Source organism: Peromyscus californicus, unplaced genomic scaffold, assembly GCF_007827085.1.
Source record: "Peromyscus californicus insignis strain IS unplaced genomic scaffold, ASM782708v3 Scaffold_4__1_contigs__length_199733344, whole genome shotgun sequence".
NCBI classification, from domain to species: domain Eukaryota; kingdom Metazoa; phylum Chordata; class Mammalia; order Rodentia; family Cricetidae; genus Peromyscus; species Peromyscus californicus.
This window is the reverse complement of record NW_026294562.1, coordinates 189,690,838-189,718,143: the sequence shown is the minus strand read 5'-3', so window position 1 is coordinate 189,718,143 and position 27,306 is coordinate 189,690,838. Positions and strand designations below refer to the sequence as shown.

The 27,306-nt window shown below is 40.8% G+C and overlaps 1 protein-coding gene across 1 annotated transcript; it reads right to left on the bottom strand.

Moving 5' to 3' along the window:
- Positions 1–1,290: 1,290 nt before the first annotated feature.
- LOC128124251 (zinc finger and SCAN domain containing protein 4C-like) lies at positions 1,291–26,522 on the bottom strand. Its single transcript, XM_052760429.1, has 5 exons — positions 26,127–26,522; positions 24,741–24,906; positions 24,520–24,650; positions 1,639–1,782; positions 1,291–1,479 (listed from the first exon to the last, which is right to left on the bottom strand). The coding sequence occupies exons 1-5, from the start codon at positions 26,520–26,522 to the stop codon at positions 1,291–1,293; spliced, it is 1,026 nt and encodes a 341-aa protein (XP_052616389.1).
- Between the last annotated feature and the right edge of the window lie 784 nt (positions 26,523–27,306).

Here is a 27,306-nt window from a genome sequence, read left to right as displayed (position 1 = left end):
TTATTAAAATAGAGGCAAGCTGCATGGCCTTGCCCCAAGAGGTACTTTTCCTATCACCTTGTATCCTAGATAGTATCCACAACTCAAAACTGTTAGGATGCAAAGACAGTCAGGAAAAATGCCTACCTGAGGTGCCTATTAACATATCAAAGGAGAAGCATTCAAGAGATGGGACAATATTTCAGTGGATAATAGTGTTTGTTGTAGAAATCTGATGACCTGAGTTTGTATCTAAGGAACAACATTAGAACACATTTCCAAGGGTTGCAGTGATGGCTCAGTGGTTAAGAGCCTTTCCCACTTTTGCAGATGACCAAGGTTCACTTCCAAGCTCAGATAGAACAGCTCCTAAGAGCTTGTGATTCCAGATCCTGGGGATCTGATGCCCCTTTTGACATGTAGGAGCTTCTTCACATATGTACATATATATATACTCAAGCACACACACGTGAAATAAAAAAAAAAATTGAAAGGCAGATCCAGAGGCAGAGACATCTATCATATGAGCTCCTAAGAGGTTGGAGAATGAAGACAAGAGGATCTCTGTGAGCTTCTGAGTCACCTCACCTGGGGTTCAAATCATAGAAGAGAGTGTGTCTCAAATAAGGTGGAAGGTAAGGCCCAACAGCCCTACACAGAGGTACCCACTTACACATAGGACACACACATACACACATGAAACATAACACACAGGAGATACACAGAAGCATCAACATTTATTTACTAATGAGAATTAAGATAACAGTCAATATTTAGGCATTTGGTAAATTTTAGTGAACAAACTGTCAAATCACTCATTTTCTTTACATGCCACTTGGAAGCGACAACAGATGGAACAACATAGAAGTGAAATGACAAATTTTCACTGGCTAAGTGCTAGTTAGAAGCCACATGCTTCTTGATGTGCAGATGAGACCCTGAAGCAGGAGTCAGTCCTGCTAGCCTCTAATGAGGAAGGTACACAGTTCAGTCTGATGTGTGGCAATTCCTCAGGTGATGGTGGTATGTGGATGACTGGCAGAAGCTACAGTTACACAGACAGCAGGTGTAGGGCTTTTCTCCTGTGTGAATCCTCTAGTGAGCCTGCAGGCTGGTCTTGTGTCTGCAGGAACTTCCACTTGTGTTGCGTGAGAAAGGCTTCTCTGGTTATGTCAGATCTCATGAACTCAGAAATCTAAGGCTTGATAGAAACCATTCTGACAAATGGGACAGCCAAATGGCCTCTCATTTCTGTGTCTTCTGTGGTGGACTGAAAGGTTACAGGGATATTTGAAGATCTGGGGACATTCCTCATATTTGTAAGGTTTGAGGTTTCTGTGGAGCTTTGACCTGTACATGTGGAAATTTTCTCATGGTTCTGGTATACAGGGACCCATAGGAACTCTTCTTATAGCTGGAGGTGCCTTGAATTGCTCTTCTGACATCCTGAGGTGTTCCAAAAGAAAAATCAACATCTTCAGGCTCAGGATACTGCCTTCTCTGGATAATGAGAAGGGAGCCAATCACATTTGAGAATATGCACACAACCACATCTTTCAGCATTCCAGAGAGAGTTGTGGCCATCATCTCTCTTTACATGCCCAGGGGAAATAGGAGAGTCTGTGAAACTGTGCTTGGGAAGGGATACCCTCAAAATACCCCTCTGCCGTCCAGTTTCCCTGCTGAACTGTCGCCAAGAATGTATCTGGTGGGATCGGCAAGGGTGTCCTTGCATTCTCTTGTGCTGGAGTTGTTGCTGATTTCTGTTGTTTCAAAAGCTTTTGACTTCTTTGAGTACACGTTCTGAGGAAAAAAGGGATTCTGTTGTGGAATATTAGTTTGAGATGTGTTACATTTGTCTATGCCGTGGAATATTTGTTTAATGATGCAAAGATGTGTTGCATTCTTTTATGTTGCCTGTGTTTAACTCTGTAAAGCTGTGTTATTTTACTGTCTAAAACACCGGTTGTTCTAATAAAGAGCTGAATGGCCAGTAGCTAAGCATAAAAAAGAATAGGCATGGCTGCCCTGGGCAGAGAGATAAACAGGAAGAGAAATCTAGGATCAATAGAATAGAAAAACCAGGAGTGAGAAAAGGAGAAAGAAAGGAGGATGCCGGGGCAGTCACACAGAAAGCTAGGAATTAAGAAAGAAAGAACGCTATATAGAATAAAGGAAGGTAAAAAACCCAGAGTCATAATGTAGTTTAAGAGAAACTAGATAATTTAAGTTAGAAAAGCTGTCTTGAAACAAGCCACTCTAAGGTCAGGCACTAATAAGTAAGAATAAGCCTCCATGCATTTAATTGGGAGCTGGGTGCTGGGCCCCCAAAGTGTAAAGAGAAAACCAATTACAGGCTTCCCGTCCCTGCATGGAGAAATGAACCTGTAATGGAGGCCAGATGACCATTGTCAATGAATCTGTGGAAGACAGAATCCCTGACCTAAACCTGATTGCACAGGATCCCCAGACTGTGGGCTGGTTTATCTGTCTATCCCTCATCTCTAATGATGTCATCCTGACATCCCCAGATTTCTTCCCTAAAGTCACTATTTACACTGTGTTTGCAAGTGTTGAATCACTGTTCCTAAGTGGGGGGGGAACAAAGTTAGTTTCTTGTGAGCTCAGGCTACAGTGTTGTCTTCAACTAGTCAAGACATTGAAGGATGATTAGCCTTTCTTTTAGGGGCTAGCCTCTGTTTACCACATGGGCCTAACTTCATCTGATCCTCCCTCACATACCTCACATACATTGTCTCCACAGATGCACACCGCCTCTGCTCTTAGGAACATGACTGGACATTATGGTAGCAGTTTACCTGGAATTGGTTTCAGTCATGAAATTCTCAATTTAAAACAAAGCCAAAGCTGTAAAGAGTATAAATGTGGAATTAAACAAAATGTGAAGTGAGAACTTGTGTATAGAGTAAGAACCTCAAATAAACCTCAGTAAGTGGTGGTCATCATTGACAATTCCAGTACCTGGGAAACATAGGATGTATAATTTCCTTGAGTTTCTGGCCATCCAGGGCTACACAATGTAACCACGTCTCAAACAACAAATGACCAACCAAACCACCCAAATATTTAAACAAAAACACCATAACTCTCAGAAGTGATTTGTGCAATGATTGTGCAATGTATGCTGTGGGATGTTCTGTATGGCAAATGTGTTGCTGATTAGTCAATAAATAAAACACTGATTGGCCATTGGCTAGGCAGGAAGTGTAGGCGGGACAAGGAGGAGAATAAAGATGGGAAGTAGAAGGCTGAGTCAGAGAGACACTGCCAGCTGCCACGATGTCTAACAGCATGTGAAGATGCCGGTAAGCCACGAGCCATGTGGCAAGGTATAGATTAATGGAAATGGATTAATTTAAGCTGTAAGAACAGTTAGCAAGAAGCCTGCCATGGCCATACAGTTTGTAACCAATATAAGTCTGTGTTTACTTGGTTGGGTCTGACGGCTGTGGGACTGGCAGGTGAGAGAGATTTGTCCTGACTGTGGGCCAGGCAGGAAAACTCTAGCAACAAATGGCGTCCAACGTGGTGGCAAGAGTTTCCATCTAAAAACTGAGAAAAAAGATTCTAAAACGGAGCTAAAAACAGTTCCTAATTGTCTCTCTCAAATGAGCGGCAGCTGCTGGTTTGAGCTACTGGTAGGTTCCTAGCGTGTGCGCTCGACCTGCAGTATGGCAGGAATGAGGCCTCTGCAAGTGGCACATTAAGCTGCATGGTGGATTTAGCCTTTGCAGGTACAAAACAAAAAAAGAGGTTTCTGGACTACACGCTGCTTGGATAAAGACTTTAGTTCCCAAATATTAATTCCCCAGTCTCTCTGTCACCATGTAAATAAATTACATTTAAGTGTGTCCCTCAAACCAGCAAAGGGTTTATTTTGCTATATTTATGCTAATTTAGGGCACTTGGTATTCTCCCTGGTAATGGTTTTGTTGGGGGCAGTACTTTCTCATGAATATAAAAAAACTACAACACCTTCTCAGTACTTCTTCTCAAAATGACTGTCTTCCTGAGTTAGCGATCTCTCACACCAGGAACTCACCTTGACAGGAGGCTCTAACACTCATCAAAGAGACCTTCTGTGAACCTCCCAGGGTTCCTGCCACTTGATTCCCACTTCTCTTTCAAGACAAATTTGTCCTCATAGTTTACAGTTTTGGGTAAAAACCTCCAAGACCAGTTGAGAAATCACCTGCTGCTTGCACTGCTTTTCAGGCTACAACCATGAGGGAAACATCTCCCAGGATCTTTGCAGCCCCTGCTTTGCCCAATTATTTGGGGGAAAGTTGAGCTGTGTGCCTGAGGAGTTAGAGATTTCTTCTCCAGACTGGCTTGGAATGAACTCTGCATTGTCTAATTCAAGGTCATTTGCTGGTGACTCTGGCTTAATAGATTTTTTGAACAGTGAAGCCATTCTGGTGAGGATCCTCAGAAAGAGTCAACCATGACAGTTCCATATCTGCCTTGTGACTTAAGGATCTGTTTCACCAATTTGTGGATGTATAAAACCTATGAATTAAAAAGAGAAGAGACACATGATTAAAGTAAAAAAAAAAGAGTAAAGCTTAACCATTATAGTTGGTTTCATTGTTACCTGACAGATGCATACATAACAGCAGCAAAAACTAGCAAGGAAACAAAACAGGGGAAATTAACCTTTCCAGATGGTTCAGTCACAGATGGAATCCTAACTCAGGCCCAGCTCTGTGTCTCACGTGCAATGCTTGAGGCTTTTCTGGGAGGAGATCACATCCTAAGCAAGCATTGCAAGTCATTGTAGTGAAAGGGGACAGTACCACACTTAGGGAGCATCAAGACTGACTTCCATCTCCCAGGAATTCTGATCCTGTGCTCTCATATAGTGTTCATTCCAAACCTGTCAGAAGTTCCTGATTTCCATAGTTTTGATCCCAAGTGCTGCAATGAACAGGTGAAAACCTCTGGCAGTGGAATTAGACAGAAGGCATTTCCCAGGAGGTGTCTGCAGCCCTACATAGAAAAGACAGGCTGGACCAGGCTCAGCAGTGTAGGCAGAGAGAGGCAACTGTTTCATTTTGGGAAAACATAATGTTTGATAGACATGACTTGAACACTCTAGTCTGGGGAGAAAATAAAACTGTGTGGTCAAAATGAATAGATTTTTTTTATTCCTTCATCTTTTTCTTTCCTTTTCTATTTATTTGGTGTTTGCTTGTTTTTGCATAAAGGTGTCTTGTAAGCCAGTCTGCATACAAACTCACTAAGTAATTAAGAATGACCTTGGACTCTAATTCTATGGCTTCTACCTCCCCAGTTCTGGGGTTTCAGAGCTGTTCCACTACTTCAAGCAACCTATTTTGTGCTAGTCTATATTGTTTTATTTTGTCTTTTTGATGCAGTGTCTCCTTGTATAGTCTTGTCTGTCTTGGAACTTGCTATGTAGAGCACACTGCCTTCATACTCACAGAGATTCACCTGCCTCTGTACCCTGAGTGCTCAGATTAAAGGTGTGTGGCACTGTCCTAGTTAGAATTTTTAATGCTGTGAAGAGACACCATGACCTCAGCAACTCTTACAGAGAAAACATTTAATTAGGGTGGCTCATTTACAGTTTCAGAGGTTCAGTCTATTATCATCATGACAGGGAGCATGGAGGCAAGCAGGCAGATGTGGTACTGGATCTGAGAGTGCAGGCATCTTGCAGGCAACAGGAAGTTGACTGACACACTGTGAAGTAAGTATCCTGAGCACAGGAAAACTCAAAGCCTTCACCCACAATGTCACACTTCCTCCATCAATGCCACACCTACTCCAACCTCACAATACCTTCTAGTAGTACCACTCCCTATGAGATTATGGGGGACAATTATATTCAAACTACCACATTGCACTCTCTGGCCCCCATTGCATCATAATAATATCAAAATGCAAAATGCATTTAGTTTGACTTTAAAAGTCCTCATAGTCTGTCACAGTCTCAGCAATGATTAAAAGTCCAAAGTTCAAAGTCTCTTGAGATTCATACAATCACTTAAATATAATCCTCTATAAAATCAAAAGAAAAAACATATCACATACTTTCAAAATATAATGGCACAGAATATTCATTATCATTCCAAACATAGGAAAGGGAGCATAGTGAGGAAATACTGACCAAAGCAAGACTAAAATCCAGCTGGGCAAACTCCAAACGGCACCATCATGTCTCATGTTGAAATGATCTTCAGATGTCCAGTTCTGTTCAGTTTTGTTGACTGCAATACACTTCCTACCTTTGGCCTGGTTCCACTTTCTTTTAGCAGCTCTTTCTGTGGGTATCCCACAACTCTGGCATCTATAATACCTTGGGTTCTCCTAGGCAATTTGGGCTTTCACTTCAAACCTTCACTAAATGGCCTTTCTAGGCCTCCGTTCAAGTACATCTCTGACACATGCTTGGTCTCAGCAGCTTTCCTTTGGCTCAGAGGCTAATTCCATATTCTATTTCTTCTATCATTAACTCTAATGCCAGATCCCCATGGTTGAAGCTGCCAAGTTCTTCTTCTTACTAGGTTGGAAGATTCCCCACACACACTTTAAACAACATCTTCATCAGCTTTCTGTCTTTCTATGCCTGGGCTTAGCTGTCCTGAAACTTGCTTTGGAAACCATGTTGACCCCAAATTCAACGATCTGCCAGCCTCTGCCTTTCCAGTTCTGGGAATAGAGGTGTGCCCCACCACATCTGACTCTAAGATTTTCTTCAGCTCCTTTCCCAAGTTGGAAACTTACCTGGTGTGAGATCTTGCCTAGAGGTTACCATTACCTTTATTCCATTTCTCAATGCATTTATCTCTGTGAACACAGGATTTAGCTCCATTCCACTTATTGTTGTTCTTTTTTTCTTGAAATTTACATTTGTATTTTACCCTGCTCAGTTTGTTCCTGTTCATTATAAATGTTCATTATAGTTACCAGAGTCTACTATGCTGTTTTGAGATTTCTTCTGCCAACAGAATTAATTCCAAACTCTTCAATTGAGCCTCAGAAAGATTCTTTGAATAAAGTGAAAAGGCAGCCACTTTCTCCACCAAAATATCACAAGAATGAACATTGGGTAACATAATAAAATACTTCTCCTCTGAAACCTCTTGATATATCCCTCCCCACACCCCATAGTCCATCAAATCACAGTCAGTACCACTTTTTTCCACACTCCTCCAAGAATGGCCCATCAAGCAGCTCTTAAAATGTTCAACTGCTTTTCTAATCCATAGTCCCCAAGTCCATATTACTCCAAATAAACACATGGTCAGGCTTATCACAATACCCCAGTCACTGGTACTAACTTCTCTCTTAGAGATTTCATTGCTGTGAAGGGACAACATGATATGGCATCTCTTATAAAGAAAACATTTCAATGGGATGGTTCACTTACAATTTCAGAGGTTCTGTCCATCATCATCACTGCAGAGAGCATGGTGGCATGCAGGCAGACATGGTACTGGAGCTGAGCGTGCTACATCTTGGGGCAATAGGAAGTCAACTGACACACTGGGCAGTATACTGAGCATAGGAAATCTCAGAGCCTGCACCCACAATTACACACTTCCTTTAAAAAGATCATACCCATTCCAGCAAAGCCATACCTCCTAATACTGCCACTCCTTATGATATTATGGGGGTCAATTACAATCAAACTACCACAGCCACAATGACAGGTTTTCTAAAAGCACTCTATTTGTTTGGTTGAATTATATGCTGTGAAATTAACATGCTGAGATTTTCATCATAAAGACTGTGCTCTCAATTGAAAAAACTTCTTGACCTCAACACAAAAGACAGAACCCTAAATGACATAATCCCCAAAAAGGCATGAAGTTCAGTGATTAAAAATTGTGAAATCTAAAGTCCTCTAAAACCACAATGCTGTGAATTTTGAGTGTTAAAATTTCTGTGAGAATAGCAGAATATCATTAGGAGTCATTTGTACTGATACTTTTTTTTCATAAACAGTTTTACCCTAGTTCTCTGGCCATTAAGTCTCTGGTTCTTGCTTACTCAAGCAATGTTGGTTATAGTCGTCTTTCTCATGGAGTGTGCTTTACATCATATCAGGTGTTGGTTGACTACTCTCACAAGTTTGTTCTACAATTGCCCTAGAGTATTTTGCAGGCAGGAAAGATTACAGGTCAAAAATTTTGTGACTGTGTTGGTGTTTACATTTCTCTGTTGGGATTCTACAGAGTACCTTCCTGCACCAAAGAGACTAGAATGTAGAATGTGAAGGCTCTATGTAGACACCAGTTCTCCTTCTCCATGTTCAATGATTTGTGTGTGTGTTGTCCTCAGCATTGGGACCCCAGAGCCACTTTGAGGAAAACAACCTTTGTGTCAGTAACAGCCTAGGTTGTTTGGGGATTTCCATGGAACTCCATTGGCCAAAACTCAATTAAATACAACCTAGTCCTGCCTCTGGGAGCCCTGACTGGTGACAAGAGATGGCCAGTTGAGCCTCTGAATCCCCCATTATTAGAAGTTCTCAAAGGATTTCCCACATAAATTTCAATATATTTCTACTGTACTAGTTTTCCATACCACCTCAAAATGCCCGGAATTCCAACAGTCTCTCCCTGCAATCTCTCCTTGCCCCCCATCCTCCTCACCACCTCATTACTCCACTCTTGTTCCTACCTACCCAGTCTGCAGGTAATATCTATTTTATTTCTCCCTCCCAGGGAGATCCATGTTTCACCCCTAGACTCCTCTTTTTTTCCCTAATATCTCTAAGTATATGAATTGCAGCTTGGTTACTTTTTACTTATTGGCAAATCTCTGCTTATAAGGGAATGCTTATCATATTTATCATTTTGGTTCGGGGTTACTTCACTCATGATAATTTTTTTCTAGTTCCATCCATGTAGCAGGAATCTCAAAGAGTCTCTTTTAATAAAACAAACCCGGAGCCAAGTATTGGGGTGAACGCTGAAAGGTCAGAGAGACAGAACAAGCCACAGCCACCTCACTTGGCCAACTTCTCAGCTGATCTTGTTTCCTCAGACTGGAAGCCTCTGTGTCCTCATACCCGAATGGCTCTCAGTTGAACTGTGCTGCTCAAACCCTAAAAGCTTCACCAGCCAAATGCTTCTAGTTTCTGGTCCTCACGCCTTATATACCTTTCTGCTTTCTACCATCACTCCCTGGGATTAAAGGCTCACTTTCTGGAATTAAAGGCTTGTGTCACCATGCCTGGCTGTATCCTGAACACATGGATTTCTGCCTCGAAAGCTAGGATTAAAGGTGTGTGCTACCACTGCCTATCTTAAGTATCTAGTGGCTTTTTTGTTCTCTGACCACAGAGAAGTTTATTAGGGTACACAATATTTTGAGGAACACAATACCACCACATTTCCTCTCTCTTTGTCTAAAATTGAAAAAAGCTTACAACTAATACAAGAAAAACTATCCAATAAGTATATACAGTCAAGATTACATTATCGATGTCGAGTCCATTAAAATTTGACAGATTCAGATAAAAACTCCATTATATATATTAACAACGTCCAGTAACATTTGATAAACTCAGACAAAAATTTTTCATTACTTATCTTATTTAAAACAAGTAGTTCCTTTTTAAAAGTATTTTTTTTCTTTTCATAATAGATTCAGTAATCTACCTTTTGTCATTTTTATATCTTCCCCCCTTTTTTTAGTGTAGATTCAGTGATCTACCCATTTGTCCTATTATTTCTTTATCTATTTTTATTTTTTTTATTTTTTTTTTTTTGGGGGGTTTTTCGAGACAGGGTTTCTCTGTGTAGCTTTGCGCCTTTTCCTGGAACTCACTTGGTAGCCCAGGCTGGCCTCGAACTCACAGAGATCCGCCTGGCTCTGCCTCCCGAGTGCTGGGATTAAAGGCGTGCGCCACCACCGCCCGGCTCTTTATCTATTTTTAAACAAAAACTCTGAATCTAATCTCCATGATCAGCTTTTATCCTAACCACTAGCAATTAACAACTTGTAACCAACCATCATAAACAATGACAATATCCAAAACTCATTAAACAACCAAAAACCTCCCATCCCACCTCTTGGGAATGTGGGTGTCATTTTCCTTAAAATTACTTCCTCTTTCTAGGGGTGAAGACATCTTTAGGGCATCCTGAACAGAAAACTTTTGGGTTAATTGTCAAGTCCTGTATCAGTTGTCCAGTCTCTGCATAACAGGAAATTTCAAGGCTTGTCACAAGTCCTTGTTCGATTAGTCTGTCAGGCTGGAACATCTGAGCTAGTCATCTCGAAATTGTCCTGACCAGTTTGTAGTCCAAAGTGGATCTTTACTTGGTGTTAATCAGCTTAATGGCTTTTAAGATTTGTCTTGTTTTTAATTATATGTGTGTTTGGGAGCCTGCAAATGAGTGTGAGTGACAACAGAGACCAGAAGCTTGGCATCTGCTACAGCTGGATTTGTATACAATTGTGAGCCACTGGTAGGAGCTAGGAACTGAACTCAGATCCAAATTAACAACAGTATGTACTCTTAACCAATGCTTACTCACTCTAGCATAAAGTGAATATTTGAAACTAAACTTGAAAAAAACCTAAAATGTAAAACAAACAAGAGATGGGTTCCAGACTTTGTTAAAATTCCTAAAATCATTTCAAAAATGTCCAACATGTGTTCAAAGTGAGACTCAACATCACCAGTAATTAAGGGAATACAATGAGGGGATGCACATCTAAGTTGCACTGAGAGATTATCACATACTGTACAATCAGATATAATTAAAACAAGTAAACATAAATAAAAGTAGGAGATAATGCTGCTAAGCAAATGTAGGAAACGAACTGTAGTGCAGAATGCACGGGAAAGTAAAATGTTGTAAACACTATACAATTAGTATTGTTATTCTTCAACAAAATTTAAAAGTGATAACCAAGTTCCATTTGGAGTGTTAATGCATCTCCCTTGTGTTGTGCCATCAACTTTTGTTATTCTTTTTTTATTTCTTTTAAATTTTATAATTTGATTTAATTTTACATTTCAGTCACAGATTCCCCTGTCCTCCCTCCTCCCGCACCCTGCCCTCCCCCATCCCTCATTCCCATCTCCTCCAGGGCGAAGTCTCCCCTGGGGATTCTTAATGGCAAATCCTGTTCAAGGATCTGGGGACCTAGGCAGATACATAGCCACACAGGGAATGACCGGTGTTGAGTAAGAGGGATAAATGAGAGATCTGGTATTCCCTACTACCATGCAGAGTCTCAACTATTCTCAGGAAGAATCTCATGAGGACACAGTCACTTCTTTCTTGAATATTTGGTATGATTCAGTGGTCAGATCTTCTGATCCAGAATGACTATGTGTAAAACTGATATCCACCTGTAAAAGAATGGGCCTATGTCCATATCCCCTCACCCTGCAGAAAAAAATAGTGATACATTACACAAAAGCTGAAATGCTAAAACTCTCAGTGGAAAATGTTAGTAATATAAGGTATAGGTGGAAGCAGCAAGGCTCAAGGGTGCAGGAAATGCACCAAGAATTAATACACGGAATTTCAGGAATTTAAAAGCTTTCTGCACATTAAAGGAAACTATCAGCTGAGTGGAGATATAACCTACGGAATGGAAGAAATTCATTGACTTCTGTATTTCACTCAGTGGCTTAAAACCTAGAATATACATAAAATAAAGGTGAAACCGTCGCTCCACACACTTTCCACTCAACACACATTTAATTAAATGGACAAGAATTTCTTTAAAGAAAAACTACACATTAGTAGTAAATGCTTCTTAAAAGTATTCAACAAAGCCTGGTACATTCAGTTGAGAAAAAAGGAGGTCTTTTCTTTTTGAAGGAGGGGATGGGGGTACATGTGGGGGAGAGGATAGGGGCAGCGGGAGGAGAGATGAGAGGGTTATGTACCTGGAGAGCTTCTCTCCAGGTCCCACCAAGCCCTTGCAGTCCCACAACCCACGTATAAAATAATCACTCAGACGCTTATATTACTTATAAACTGTATGGCCATGGCAGGCTTCTTGCTAACTGTTCTTATATCTTAAATTAACCCATTTTTATTAATCTATAAGTTGCCACGTGGCTCCTGGCTTACCTTACATCTTGTTTGTCATGGTGGCAGCTGGCAGGTCTCTCTCCTGCCTTTCTGTTTCCTCTTTTCTCCTCTCAGTTAGTCCCGCCTATAGGTAATCTGTGGATAGTATGTAAAATGAATAATTTTTCTAAAGAAAAATGTGTACAACATACTTAGGTACCAGGGAAATGCAAATTACAAATACTTTGAGACTCTGTTGCACCCCTTAGAATGATTAACAACACCAGAATAGACAACAACAAATACTGCTGATGATGTGGAAAAGGAATCCTCACTCTATATTTGTAGGAGGGTAAAGTACTTTGTTCATTATAGAGATAAATACAAAGACTTTTCAATAAAATAAAAGTAGGACTATAATATAACCCAGCCATGTAATTTCTGGGAATGCACCCAAAGGACTCTATGTCCTACCACAGAGATGCTTCCACTTCCACATAAGCTGCTACAGTACTCACAATAGTAAGGAAATGATGTCCATCCTAGATGTTCATCTGCAGATAATAGAACTGGAATTTTGTTCATCTATAAAGGAAAAGGAAATCACAAAATTTTCTGAAACTACATGGAAAAGTGGTTATGTGCTATGCAACCAGAAAGGAGATCAAAAGATGAAGGAAAAAGAACTATTCGGGAAACCGGGTGGCTGTGGCGCACAACTTTAATCTCAGTACTCGGGAGACAGAGCCAGCTGGATCTCTGTGAGTTGGAGGCCAGCCTGGTCTAGAGTGAGATCCAGGACAGGCAGCAAAACTACATGGAGAAACCCTGTCTCAAAAACAAACAAACAAACAAAAAAAACTGTTGGGAATTGAAGAAGAGGGAAATGGCAAATGTGTCATTAAAGTGAAAAGGATTCTAAAGAATAAGTAGAGGTGTGAGAGGCTATAGGAGGAACAGAAGAGAAGAGGAAAATCAAAAATAAATTTATTTGAAAATGTCATAATGAAAGCTAATACTATATATGATAATTAAAAACGAAGCTAAATTAAAATAAGATTTTGCTTTCATAGTAAATTATGCTATTAAATAATGACAGTTTGAGGACAACCTGGTCTGCAAAGACAGTTCTAAGACAGCCAGGGCTACACAGAGAAACCCTATATTTAGTTGAGGCAGGTCCAAATCCCAGCCCCACCACCCATCAAGGCTGTCCAAGGTGTCCCACCGTAGGTAACTTGCTCCAAACAGCCAGTCCATGAGCCAGGGATGGATCCTGTTCCTACTGCTAGGGGGGCCCTTAAGCAGATCAAGCTACATAACTGTCTTGCTTTTTACCTTGGCCAAGGAGGGACTGAAGGGTGGTTTGGGGGTAAAGACTGAGGGGGTGGGAGGAGGGAAGAGAGAGGTATCTGTGGTCAGTATGTAAAATAAATATTTTCTTAATACAAAAATAAAAAATAAAATAAGCTTACAGCTACAAACGTTTAAAAAAAAGGAAAAGAAATAAACCCTATCTTAAAAACCCAAAGTCCAAACCAAGTCAAAACAAAATAAAAAAACTGAAAACTTGGAAGAGACATTCAGAAAGAGATAGAGAAAGGGTGAGGGAGATGGAGACAGAGACAGAGACACAGGCTGACGAAGTAAAGACAGAAGCATGGAAGGAGGTGATATCAGGGATAAGAGAGGCTTTGTAACAGCTTATGGAAGAAAAGGGTTGACACATCCTAGGGAGAATTAGAGACCATCTACTTTTCCCTGAGTTGAAAATAGTTCCAATTCTATCCAAAAGCCTTTTCAAGTTCCCACTTCCAAAGCTAATACCAGAGTCCCTTTTCCCTACCCTATCTACTCCTTGAATCATCTTTGTTTGTTTGATTTCTACTTCCTTCATCCCCTCCCATCTTGCTTCCTTTCAGCAGAGCAGTTGAAATAATTCTTAATGTAGATATTAAGTACAACTAAGATAAAGAGGGGCACTAGTGAAGAAAGTAAGGTGATTTCAAGAAGATGAGCATGGCAACTCCGAGGAGTGCTTTCTAATGTCTAGCTCTGGTCACTCACCTCAGTGCTGGATGGTATCATGATGGTGTGCATCACCGTGAGAAGTGAGACTCTGCTGTAACTGTGATGAGATATTCTCCCTCATTTACATGTTCATGATCTCCTGGTGCTCTTTCCCAGAGGAGAGGTGATTTCCAGCTCAACCCTAGACACATGACAACATCTCCACAAGGGTCTTAAGGAACGTTTAAACACCTTGGTCCTGAATTCTTCTCAGAAAACAAAAAGGTGAGTGAATGAGAGAGAGAGAGAGAGAGAGAGAGAGAGAGAGAGAGAGAGAGAGAGAGAGAGAGAGAGAGAGAGAGAAGCAAACTACATGAGAAACTCCAAAGAAGCAATTAGGAATTGGGATTAGAACTTTTCTGTCAGTCCTTGGAGCACAAAGGGTATGGCAAAGAATTATGCAGAAGGAATGGGACTTCGTTGCTATTAAAGTATAAGCAAGTGGCATGATCTTGCTCCTGGGGGGCCTTTCCCTATCACCCAGCATCCTGTCTCAGTATTATTTTGCCCCAAAGAAACTTAAGACAAATGGCTGAGATGCCTATTAACATGTGAATGTAGATGCTGGCAGGGTGATCAGTAGCACAATTGTAGCTGTTCCCTCCTTATAAAAGGTGAAGTTGTTGTTGCTGAAACTCAAATATTAAGTTTTACACTTGTTTCAAATTCTAAAGTGCCATAAAGCTAAACTTTCATAAGAAAAACTTTGAAACTGAATGAATAACAACTTTAAACTCAAAGAATAGCAAAGACAAGTCTATAAAAAAGCATATTCTATCCTTCAGAATTTTAAAGGTCAAACCCTTGATCAGTAAGGTCCAAAGAACCACACTACATCTTTGAGATCTTCAAAAATTGTGAAGCAGCCTCTCCCCAAACACTCAAATAATCACAAAACATAAATACTCAAGCAACAAAGAAGGAAAATGTTCCTATTCTCAGTTACTTCTTTCTGCAGTGAATTTCTCCAGTGATTCCAGCTGGCACTAGGAGCCGATGTGTTTCCAGGCCTGTGCTCTGCTTCATCTGAGGTTTTGTTCAAGTTGACTTCCTTTTATAGTGTCTGGCTTCAGTAATTCAATCTGAGATGGCAATAAATTTGATAATAAATGAGATTGGACCACACCTCCTGTGTGTGGGTGTGGCAGTCACCACTTTCATCCTAGCATTCACTAAGTAGAGCAGGAGGGTCTCCAGTCCCAGAACGGTCTAGTAGCCTGGGAAGACCAAGTTCAGGCTGGCCTATGGGAAAAGCCTCACTAGAGCAGAAAAAAAAAAACAAAACCAGCTAACCAAACGGGAAAGACACTTGCCCCTCTGATTGAATTACACATGGAATCCTTCCTCAGCCCCCAGATCTGCATCTCTATGCAATCCTGGATTATGCCATGGAAGGAGAACACATCCAAAGCAAGCATAGTCAGTCACTGCAGTGAAAGGGGACAGTAACATGCTGAAAGGAATATAAAGATTGTCATCCACCTACTATGACTTCTGACATACGTCTCATTCCAAACTAGTTAAAATTTTCTGATATCCAGAGGGTTTGGAATTCAAATGCTGCAGTGAACAAGGTAAAGCCCTTGGCAGTGGAATGAGACACAGAGAGAGAAGAGTCCAGGAGGTGTCTGAAGCACAACATAGAAAAGACAGGCTTTCCTGGGCTCATCTCCTAGGGACAAAGTGAAGATGTTTGACTTGTTTTACATGATGTATGATAGATATGGGAGGAGGATTGTAGTTTGAGGTGGAATTAAAATGTATATACAAAACTAGAATTTTCCTGTCTTTTTAATTTGCTATTCATTTTTTTGAGGTTTGCTTGTTTTTGCAAATGGCTGCCTTGTCACCAAGTCTGCTCACAAACTCATTAGTTTATAGACAGTGACCTTGCACTACAATCCTGTGGCTTCAAAGTACTCAGTGCTGGGGGTCAGAGATGTCTCACTACTTCAAGAATTCATTTTGGTTTTCTGTCTGTTCTTTACTTTTTGTTGTTGCTGTTGTTCTTTTTTTTTTAAGACATTGTCTTACTATGTATCCCTGGCTGTACTGTAACTATTATGTAGTCCAGTTTAACTTCAATCTCACAAATGCTTGCTCTGGGATTAAAGTGCAGGGATTAAAGGCTTTTGTCACTATGAATTAATTTCTCCAAGCATGCTGATTGTTAGGTTTAATATCATTCCCTGATATCCACATGGTGAGGTCTTGTCCCCAAAGATTGTGGTCTTACATCCAAATGTGCTTAATCCCAACAAACAGACAGAACCCCAAATGCAATCATCCCGGAGAAGCCTTGAAACTCAGTGACTAACATTTCTGAAGTCTGAAGTCCTTTAAAACCATAACACTAAAATTTTGAATGTTGAAACCTCAAGCCTCAGTTCTTCTGGGAGAATAAAAAAATCCACATAATAGGAAAAGATGATCAAAGTTTGCAAATGGGTTAGCCAAAAGGTGTGACAATGATTGAATCTTCTATGCAAAAATGCATGGTTTATCTGCATAGATATTCATTTTTGTTGATGATAGTCTGGGTTTTAAGTAATTAAAGCAATGTTGGTCAGAAGAAACGTTCCTGTGAAAACATTTGTTTCCAGAGAATCATAAACATACCCCTGTGTTTCACTATTCCCTTCCTTCATGAGAATTGCACGGGACACAATTCAGCCTTACAATTCCAATGCTTGGAGAAAGTCAGGTGCCTTTATTCTCTGCACACACCTTTAATCCCAGCACTAAATAAACAGAAGCAAGAGCTTATCTGAACTGAGGCCTACCTGGACTACAGAGTGAATTCCAGTCCAGCTAAGGTTACAGAGACAGAAAGTCTCTCAAAAGAGCCTTAAAGAGAAAAACAAACAAAAAGGATGCCTGAAGGAGGGAGGCAATCTTCAACCCCAGATGAGAATTGTAGTGCAAGGCCAACCACAATGATTTTGTGAGTTTATGAGAAGAAAGGACTGAAAGAAAACATGTTGCAACAACAAAATCAAAGATAAAAAGTTAAACAAAGGACAGGGAAAAAAGTAAAGAAAGGGAAAAGAACACCATCAATCACCTTGCACTTTTTGGTCACGCAATTTTAATTCCTCCCCAGACCAGAGTCTTCATCTCATGTCTATCAAACCTCATGTTTTCCAAAAAGAAAATACGTGCCACTCTCTCTGCAAACAGAAATGAACCTGCTTCAGTCCCTGTTTTTTCTATGTTGTGTCTCAGACTCTCCTGCTTGCCTCCTGCCCTCTGTCACATTCCAGTGCCAAGGGTTCACTAGATTGAAGAAAATTGATTTTACCTGTCCTAGCAACAATCAATCACAAATAGCTCCTTGGTTACTGATGGAAATTTAGCAACTTTTTATCAAAAGTACATTGAAAACTGAAGGAAAAAGGATGGATTGAATATATAGGAAAAGGAAAGAAAGAAGAAATGAGAAGATTACAAGATTGTATTTTAATGTGTAAAGGTATCAGGATTACTTTTGGGATCTTGTGAAAATAACTAGATTTTCACAGGAAGGCATGGACACAGTTCATTCTACATCTAGCAGTAAATACTAGACAGTTGCTGTTAAAATCTTTCTCATCTCAATTCTAATCACAGCAATATAGTCAATTCACCCTACCCAGGAAAATCTCAAGTTTATATTTATTTATCTATATCTACACATGAAAGTAATTCTCACCTTCACACTGTGTGATGCCACAGTAGCAAGTGCTCTGCTGAACTGTTGAGTCTATCCTTTGTTGAGATGATACAAGGGGCCCTGATTTATTGCTTTCTTATTCCCTGGTCCCCTTTCTTACTACAGAAGTCATTTTCAACCCAACTCTCAATTTGTAATATCATGTACATAAAGAAATGAGGAAATTTTAAATGACTCTCTACCAATTAGGTGTCAGTTCAAATTTGTCCAAACAAAAGAACAATTCCAATGAAGCAATTATGAAGAATTAGGAAGAAAATATCTCCAGGAGTCTACAGTTTCTCAAGGAGGGATGCAGAACATGCAAAGAGCCCATGTTAAAAATATGAATTTGCTGAATATAGTGTTGTACTCAGAGTCCCCCAAAGACCACCAAGAGACCAAATCTGATGCAAAAGCAAAGTCTTTTTACTGTTGTGGGTTAACCCTGGTCTCTGTCTGTCTGATGTAGCAGGAGATCAGGAGAGTCTCTGAGTAGCAATGGGGCAGGGTTTTCCTAGGGGGAAAAGCAAGGGGAGTCTTAGTGTCTTCAGACTACATAGGAACAGACTTGGGATTGGTTTATGTGAGTGGCAATTATGTTAGTAACTTTAATTGGCTAGGGTTTGTTTGGGGTTATAGTTATCCATTTTTGGGCAGGTGTGGACAAGTCCCAGGTTTTGTCTTTGATCTGCTGTGGAGACTGGCTGGCCTAGCAAGTGCTGACTGTAGGGGCTGGCTCAGTGGCACAGGCTTGGTGTGTCCTATCTCCCGGTCCTGCTGGCAGGGACATCTTGATTAATTGTCTTTTGTTCATGTCCCTCCCAGAAACTGCTTGCTCAGTCTCAGGAAACTGACATTGAGGCCTGATCTCTGAGAGAAGACTGAGCAGCCTCCTATGGGATCTGCTTGATCATTTTAATAGGACAATTTGAGAGCATTTTCTAATGCTCAGACATCCTTACAGGTAATTTTAAACTCTGAAGAACAATTGAATTAATAGGTGTGAAAGAAAGAGGTGCAGTGAATAATCTTTGTCTCCCTCTCTTCAAGGAACACTTGCTAAAAGTTAGATTAATTTCACTGTGCAAATGTCATTCATTGTTTTTGAACTATGCTGTACTCCATTCCACACATGAAGTAATTTGTATGGATAGGGAATGTATGGCCTTTTATATAGGGTTATTTTGCACTGAACTTCCTTTCAATTAATTGTAGTGTATACCTGCATATTTGTCAGCACATACTGAAGGGAGAATTAAGATTATTGCTATAGTTTTTAAATAAAGTATTTTTATGATATCTTTGAGAGTATCATCTATGAATACAATGTACTTTTAATATGTTCACCACTTCCTTGTCCTCCCAAGTCCTCTAGATCCACCCTCACATTCCCAAGTCCTTGCACTTCATGTCCTCTATTTTTATAACCAACCACATCCAATTTCTGTTGTCCATATACACATAGTGTGTGAGGCCATGCACTGGACCTCGTTTGACCTACTGGGGCCTCTCCTAAGGAAAACTGACCCTCCCTCTCTAGAACCCTTGAAATGTCAATAGCTCCTCAGTCATGGCTGGAGTATCATGAATACTTTCCTCATGCTAGAATATTGAGAAGCCTGATCATGTACAGGTCTTATGCATGCATCCAAGTTGTTTTGGGTTCATGAGTGCAGTGTTTCTGTCATAGAGAGCAATACTGTTTTTTCTCTGATCCTCCCTGATATCTGTCCCTTACAATCTTTCCACCCCCTTTTCCATGATGATATCTGACCCTTGGGGTTAGGAGGAAGATACAGATATCCTACCTGTGACATATCATTACAGAGTCACTTATTCTCTGCACTTTGGTCAGTGTGAAGACCACCCTTCACAGCACAAAGTAACTTCTCTGATGAGTTTGGAATATTGTAATAATCTAGAGGTAAAGATATATGATTGTAGAGGGTTGTTTGACACTATGTCCATTTAGCAAAGTAATAGCAGTAATGTCATCCATGGGATCTGTATATCCTCAATCATGGATTCCTGGCCAGATATGCAGCACCAGGCTTCCTGTGGAGGAATCCCTAAACACAATCAGAAAGTTGCTGGTTATCCAAATAATAATTTTGTCACAAAAAAAATCTACCCATGTCAGTATCTTCTTATGCCAATCATTACTGTAGATCGAAGTGTTCACCGCTGGGTAGGACTATTAGTGGCTTTCTTCCTCCAGCACCCTGCATGCATCTCAGGTACTATGAAAGTTACTCTGAACCTGATAGAAGAGAAAGCAGGAAGTAGTCTTGAATGCATTGGCACCAGAGATCACTTCCTAAATATAATACCAGTAGCACAGACACTGATAGCACAATTAATAAAGGGGACCTCTTGAAACTGAGAAGCTTCTGTAAAGCAAAGGACACGGTAAATGAGACAAAATGACAGCTGACAGAATGGGAAAAGTGTCAGAGACCACACATGGACCATGGAAAAGTACTAGCTAAGCCAGAGACCAAGCCCCTACCCTAAACTGGATGTCCCCAAAGATAAAGAACAGGTCAGGCAGGTCAGGTAGCATAGCAACAGAACAATGGGCCCTGACCAGTGACCTTACCACCTAGCAGCCTCACGACTTGCACGACTTGCACGTAGCCCTTCACCTGCACGTCCCCCTTCACCTGCATGTACGGCACGTTGTGCACCCCTTCCCTCCTTCCTGCCCCCTCTCATGCTATATAAGCCTTGCTGAGGAGAATAAAATTTGCAGCTTGATCAGAACACACTGTCTTGCTGTTGTCCTTTCATGTCTCCCCTATCCCTCTCATTATCTCCCACAGGTGGGTCGCCCCCATTGACACCCTGCTGGCGGGGGCAACAGCTGACAGAATGGGAAAAGATCTTCACCAACCCCACATCTGACAGAGGGCTGATAGTCAGAATATATAAAGAACTCAAGAAACTAGACATCAAAATACCTAACAGTCCAATTAAAATTGGCCTATAGAGCTAAACAGAATTCTCAACAGAAGAATCTCAAATGGCTGAAAGACATTTAAGGAATTGCTCAGCATCCTTAGCCATCAGAGAAATGCAAATCAAAATGACTCTGAGATACCATCTTACACCTGTCAGAAAGGCTAAGATCAAAATCACTGTAGTTAGCTATGTTGGAGAGGATATGGAGCAAGGGGAACACTCCTCCACTGTTGGTGGGAGTGCAAATTGGTACAGCTACTGTGGAAATCAGTATGGCAGTTTCTCAGAAAATTGGGAATCAATCTTCATCAAGACCCAGCTACACCACACTTGGGCATATACCCAAGGAATGCTCAATCAAACTACAAGGACACATGCTCAACTATGTTCATAGAAGCATTATTTGTAATAACCAGAACCTTGAAACAACCAAGATGCCCTTTAACTCAAGAATTGATAAATAAAATGTGGTACATATACACAATGGAGTACTAGTCAGCAGAGAAAAACAATGACATCATGAGGTTTACAGTCAAATGGATGAAACTAGAAAATATCATCCTTAGTGAGGTAACCCAGACTCAGAAAGACAAACATGTTATGTACTCACTCATAAGTGGATACTAAAGGTAAAGCAAAGGATAACCAGACTGCAACTCACAGCTCCAGTGAGGCTAGCTAGTAAAGAGGACTCTAGAAAAGACAGTTTGCCCAGCGACAGAGAAATGGATGAGATCTACATGAGCAAACTGGGGGGTGGGGAGTAATGGAGAGCAAGTGTTGGGGGAAATAGATCTTAGGGGAGCAGGAGGTCTTAGTTGGATCAGGAACAGAATGGGAGAACAAGGAAAGAGATACCACCTTAAATGAAGGCACCATGCGAATAGGAAGAAATAGAGTGCTAGAAGGTCCCCAGGAAGCCACAAAGATGACTCCACTATAGACTACAGGCAATGGCTGAGAGGGTGCCTGAGCTGACCTACTCTTGTGATCAGATGGCCGAACACTCTGTCATGAGAGAACCCTCATCAAGTAACTGAGGGAAGCAGATGAAGAGATCCATAGCTGATCCCCAGGAGGAGCCCCAGGAGCCCAGTCGATGAGAGAGAGGAAGGATAATATGAGCAAGAAATATCAAGACCATGATTGGAAAAAGTACAGAGACTATACTAGCCAAACTAGTGGAAACACATGAACTGTGATCCAATAGCTGAGGAGTCCCGATGGCACTGGACTAGGTCCTCTGGATAAGTGAGACAGTTGATTAGCTTGAACTGTTTAGGGGGCACCCAGGCAGTGAGACTGGGACCTGTCCTTAGTGCATGAGCCAGCTTTTAGGAAACGAGTGTCTGTGATGAGACACTTTGCTCAGCCTTGGTGCAGGGAGGAGGGTATTAGACCTGCCTCAACTGAATGTACCAGGCTCTGCTGACTCCCCTGGGGAGACCTTGCCTTGGAGGAGGTGAGAATGGGGGGTGGGTTGGGGAGGAATTCTGGAGGGTGGGAGGAGGGAAGACTGGGAATCTGTGGTTGATATATTGTGGTGATATTGTGTTCCCCAATATATCATACACCCTAATAAGTTTATCTGGGGTCAGAGAACAGAACAGCCCCTAGACAGACATAGAGGACAGAAAATGGTGGCACACACACCTTTAATCCTAGCCTTCTGGAGGCAGAGATCCATCCGGATCTCTGTGAGTTCAAAGCCACAGTGGAAATAGCCAGGCATGGTGACTCACACCTTTAATCCCAGAAAGTAATGTCAGAAAGCAGAAAGGTATATAAGGCATGAAAACCAGGAACTGGGCTGGTTAAGCTTTTAGGCTTTTGATCAACAGTTCAACTGAGATTCATTCTGGATGAGGACTCAGAGCTTCCAGTCTGAGGAAACAGGATGAGCTGAGGAACTGGCAAGGTGAAGTGGCTGTAGCTTATTCTGTTTCTCAGATCTTCCACCCTTCACCCCAATACCTTGCTCCAGGTTCATTTTCATTAATAAGACCTGTTAAGATTCATGCTACAATATGTAAAATAAATAGAAAATCTCTTAATAAAAAGAAAAGAAAAGAATCAAAACGTCAATGTGAAAATGCATAAATTCTGTTGGAATTGATGTCAGCTGATGAAATTCTGGATTTTAATAATTGAAACCTTTTGTTTTCCTACTCTAAGGCTGAACAAGGGACATCAGGGGAAAGTCCTATATCATCCTTTACATTTCTACATGATGCTGGAAACTCTTCTCAACTTTCTCAATAAAAACAACACAAAGGTGCCATCAACTCAATCACCCTGGGCGTGCTGGCTTAGGCTAAGCACAGAGTTCCTGTTTCTCAAAATAGCTATTATTCTCTTTTCCTTTCTTGCCTACAGTTTTCGGAGTTCACTCATGGAAAACATCTGCATCTTGTAATCTATTTATCATCCTGTCAGACCAACTTCCATATATCCAACTTTCTATGTGTCCTGTGGATAGAGCAATGAAGACTATAGTCTTAATGAAATAAGTATGGAGGGTGCTCTGAACCACTGCAATCGACTGAATATTTTTATACTACTTTGGAACCCTGCCCACTCATGTGGGGGTACATTCTTGGACTGTAAGCAGTAAGCACTTATGGGATGGGAGATGGCTGAAAGAGTGATACACTTACCAAGCAAGCCTAAAACTTGAGTTTAACACCTTAACACGGTAGAAAACAGAGGGAATGACAGGGCACTGTCATGAACCTCTGTACTGATGAGAGCTGGAGACCAGAGAATGTTTGGAATCTGTAGTACCAGATGTACCAGTGTACAAAGCTCCTAATAAGAAGGACCCTGTTTTAAAGAAGGCAAAAGTGAAGAACTGACAACTAAGTCCTCTGTTGTTTCCTCATGCTGTGGAACTGAGGCAAAAAAAAAAAAAAAAACAGAAAAAGTTCACAAAATCAAAAACACACCCCACACAAAATATACATGAGGCAATTGTATTACAGTTCTATTGATTTATTTAATATACAACAGGCACAAATTATAAGTTACCTTAAGGCCTTAGAAAAATGTTAGTGAACAAAGGACACCCCTTCTTTACCTATACATGGCACAGGAATGTGACACTGGACAGAGGGAACAATCCAGAACTTACATGTCACATCTTCAATGGACACTTGCTGTCTGGAAACGACATACTTCTCCATGTGCACACGAGACACAGGCTGTAGCTCTGCAAGGTACACAGTTCAGTCTGACCTATGGCAACTCCTCCAGTGACGTCGGTATGTGGATGACCGGCGGAAGCTACGGTTACACACAGAGCCGGTGCAGGGTTTCACTCCTGTGTGAATCCTCTCATGAGTCTGCAGTTTGGTTTGACTGCTGAAAGACCTCACACATGTACTACATTGGAAAGGCTTATTTTGCCTATGTATGACCTCATGTATTCTCAGGTCTGAGCAAGTATGGAAGCCTTTATGACACCTGGGACAGAAAAATGACCTCTTCTTCTTGTGTGTTTTCTGGTGAGCTGAAAGTCTACAGGGATATTTGAAGATTCTTTGACATTCCTCACATTTGTACGTCTTTGGGTCTCTGTGGAGTCTGTCTTGGTGACTCTCAAAAGTGGAGTTTGCATCATGAATCTGGAAGTCTTCAGTCTGCTCTAGCCTGGAGATAATCTCTGATTGTACCTCCATAGGGACATCTTCAGGAGGAGTTCCCTTCTGAAATTATTCCTGGTACCTGGAGGTGACTTGACTTGTTCTGCTGTAATTATGAGGGTTTTTTTTTATAAGAAACCCTTCCATGTTCAGGCTCTGGAAATTGTTCTTTTTGGATAATGATAAGGGAGTCGATCTGATTTCCAGGACTACTATTACCACCATTTACATCCCTAGTGTTCCAGGTATTGTTTTGGCCATCTTCATTGTCTTCATGTCCTGTGGAAATACGATACTCAATGAAACTGTGCCCATGAAGGGATCCCTACACAATACACCTCCTCTGTGCAGCTTCCTGACACTCTCCTGTTTTTAATAACATGTCTTGGGAGACTGGAAAGGGTGTCCTTGCAGTCTCTTGTGTTGAACTTCTTGATGATTGCTGCTCTTTCAGGAGGTTGATGGCTTCTTTTAAGGACATGGTCTCAGAAAAGAGGGCTTCCTGCCCCTGCATGGCGATGTGAACCTGTAAACAAAGCCAAATGACAATTGCCAATGAATCTGTGGATCTGTGGATGACAGAAATCCTGCCCACCAACTGACTGTATGGCATTACTGGAATATTGGTTAGGTCATTTGTCTATTTCTCATATCTGATGGTGTTATTCTGTCATTCACAAGTTATGTTCTCTAAAGTCCCTATTCACAATGTATTTGCAAGTGTTGAGTCACAGTTCCCAGGGAAAAGGTAAAGTTATATTTCTGCAATGCATGGCCACAACATTTTCTTCAACTGGTCATTGTATTTGTGGAAAGATGAGGTTGGCCCAAACTGGAAAATAAGGACTTTTATCCTTAAAGAATGGCTTCTCATTATTCTAAGGATTGTCCCCTTTCCCCATGCCAAGTTATGGAAACTATAACAAAATTTCTGTCTTAGTGAAATACAGTAAGGTTTGATAGGTCTAATCAGGAAGAGATTTGTACAATGACATTAGAAATGTGTTTATGGGGTGTTTAAAAAATGTCACCACATTGGCCATTTCTGTCAGTGACTAAGCATTATGCAAACCTAGATGTTTAAAAAGATCCAATGTAATTACATCTATGTTCAGTTTGGGGTTTTCAAAATTTGCATTTCTTCACCATTATTCATCAAGGTATATCTTACGGGTATGTCAGTGTTAAATATGTATTTGATAGCTATAGTTTAACATCAGAAATAATATTCTAGCATCCTGAAACTTAGGAATCATATATACAGGTGTTCTTAATGATTTGTAGTAGATAATTTGGAGGACTATTAATTGAATTAAATCTCAAGTTTTTGCCCCCCAGGTCCCGGGATCACAGGCTACTTCTGAGAATCAGAATTTTAAATGTGTGCTGAGATGGCAACTCAGTACTCCTGATTAGGATGTAACCAGCACCCTAAATGAGCCAACTTCAAAGCCCAAGGTATCTTTTCTAAACTGATAAAGGCTTTGCTCAGATGTCTTATCCCAATGTCTCTGCCATCATGTAAATAATTTAATTATAATTATATCCATCCAACAATCCATGGGCTCTTTTCTGTTTTATTCATAGTAATATAGAACATTTGGTAGTCTCTTTTTGAAACATGTTGGTGGTGGTGCAGTGATACAGTCTTAACAATTTAAAAACAAAAACAACTTTCTAAGTTTCCTCAAAAAAAAATGACTGTCTTAATTGCTGACTTAACTATCTCTCAACCAAGGTACTCACCATGACAGGAGGCTTCAAGCACTCATCAATCAAACCCTCCATGAATCTCCCCATGTTTCTGTCACTTGATTCCCATTTCTCTTTAAAGGCAAACTTGTCCTTGCATTTACCAGTGATGAGAAACTCCTTCAAGACAAGTTGAGAAATCATCTGCTCCTTGCTATGCTTTTCTGGCTGCAACCAGGAGTTAAACATCTCCCAGAGTGCTGACAGCTCCTTCTTTGCACAGGAGACACTGTCATTTGGGGGAAAGTTGAGCTGAGGAATTGGCAAGTTAGAGATACCTTCTTCCCACTGCACAGGAGAAACCTGGGTTGGAATAAACTCCATGCAGTCTAATAAAGGGTCATTTTCTGGTAACTGGGGCTTAGAGGAGTCTCTGAGGTGTGAAGCCATTCTGTTGAGAGTCCTCAAAAAATTCAACTTTGTCAGTCAAGTATCTGTCTTGTGACTTGAAGAACTGTTTAAGCAATTTGTGGATGTGTTAATTCTATAAGTGAAAAAGAGAAAAGACACATAATTAAGTCAAAGATTAACTAAGAGTCTTGACACAGGTATTATCATTATTTCTTAAGAATATGTATGCCCACACAAATTCTTCTAGCAACCACAACAAAGAGGAGATGTGAGTGTAACAGCACTTGACTCAGCAGGGAGAAATATCCTCTGTTGAGGATGGCAAGACCTGCAATAAGGAAACAGCAAGGTACGCAGTAGCACAGGGGTACCTGTTCACCCTTGTAAAATGCAGAGTTATTGTTGCTGAACCACAAATTTTAAGTTTCACCCTTGTCTCCCATTCTAAATGCCCCAGAGCAACACTTTAATACAAAATGATAAAAGTCAATGACGGGCAAACTTCAATTCCCAAGGTACCAAAGGATTTAATAAAAAGAAGCACATGTCTATTCTTGAGTAGCCCTCAGAATTTTAAATGCAACAGTCTTGATCAGAAAGAATGTCCTAGCCAGGGAATGCTGGCACATGCCTTTAATTCCATTACTTAGGAGGCTGAGGCAGACAGATCTCTGTGAGGCAGGCAGATATCTGAAAAGCAGGCAGATCTCTGTGAGTTCAAGGCTAATCTGGTCTACATAGTGATTTCCAGGATAGCCAGTATGTGTCATGAAAAAAACCTGCTTGAAAAAAAAAACAAAGAAAATGAAAGAAAGAAAAATAA

Bases quoted from the DNA above. Each gene is read 5' to 3' on its own strand.
- LOC128124251 (XM_052760429.1), bottom strand. From the start codon at position 26,522: ATGGCTTCACACCTCAGAGACTCCTCTAAGCCCCAGTTACCAGAAAAT. The intron at 24,907-26,126 runs GTGAGTACCTTG...CTTTGTTTACAG, and splicing joins GCTTGAAGCCTCCTGTCATG to GTTCACATCGCCATGCAGGG. The intron at 1,783-24,519 runs GTTTCTTATAAA...TTTTTTCCTCAG, and splicing joins CAGAGCCTGAACATGGAAGG to AACGTGTACTCAAAGAAGTC.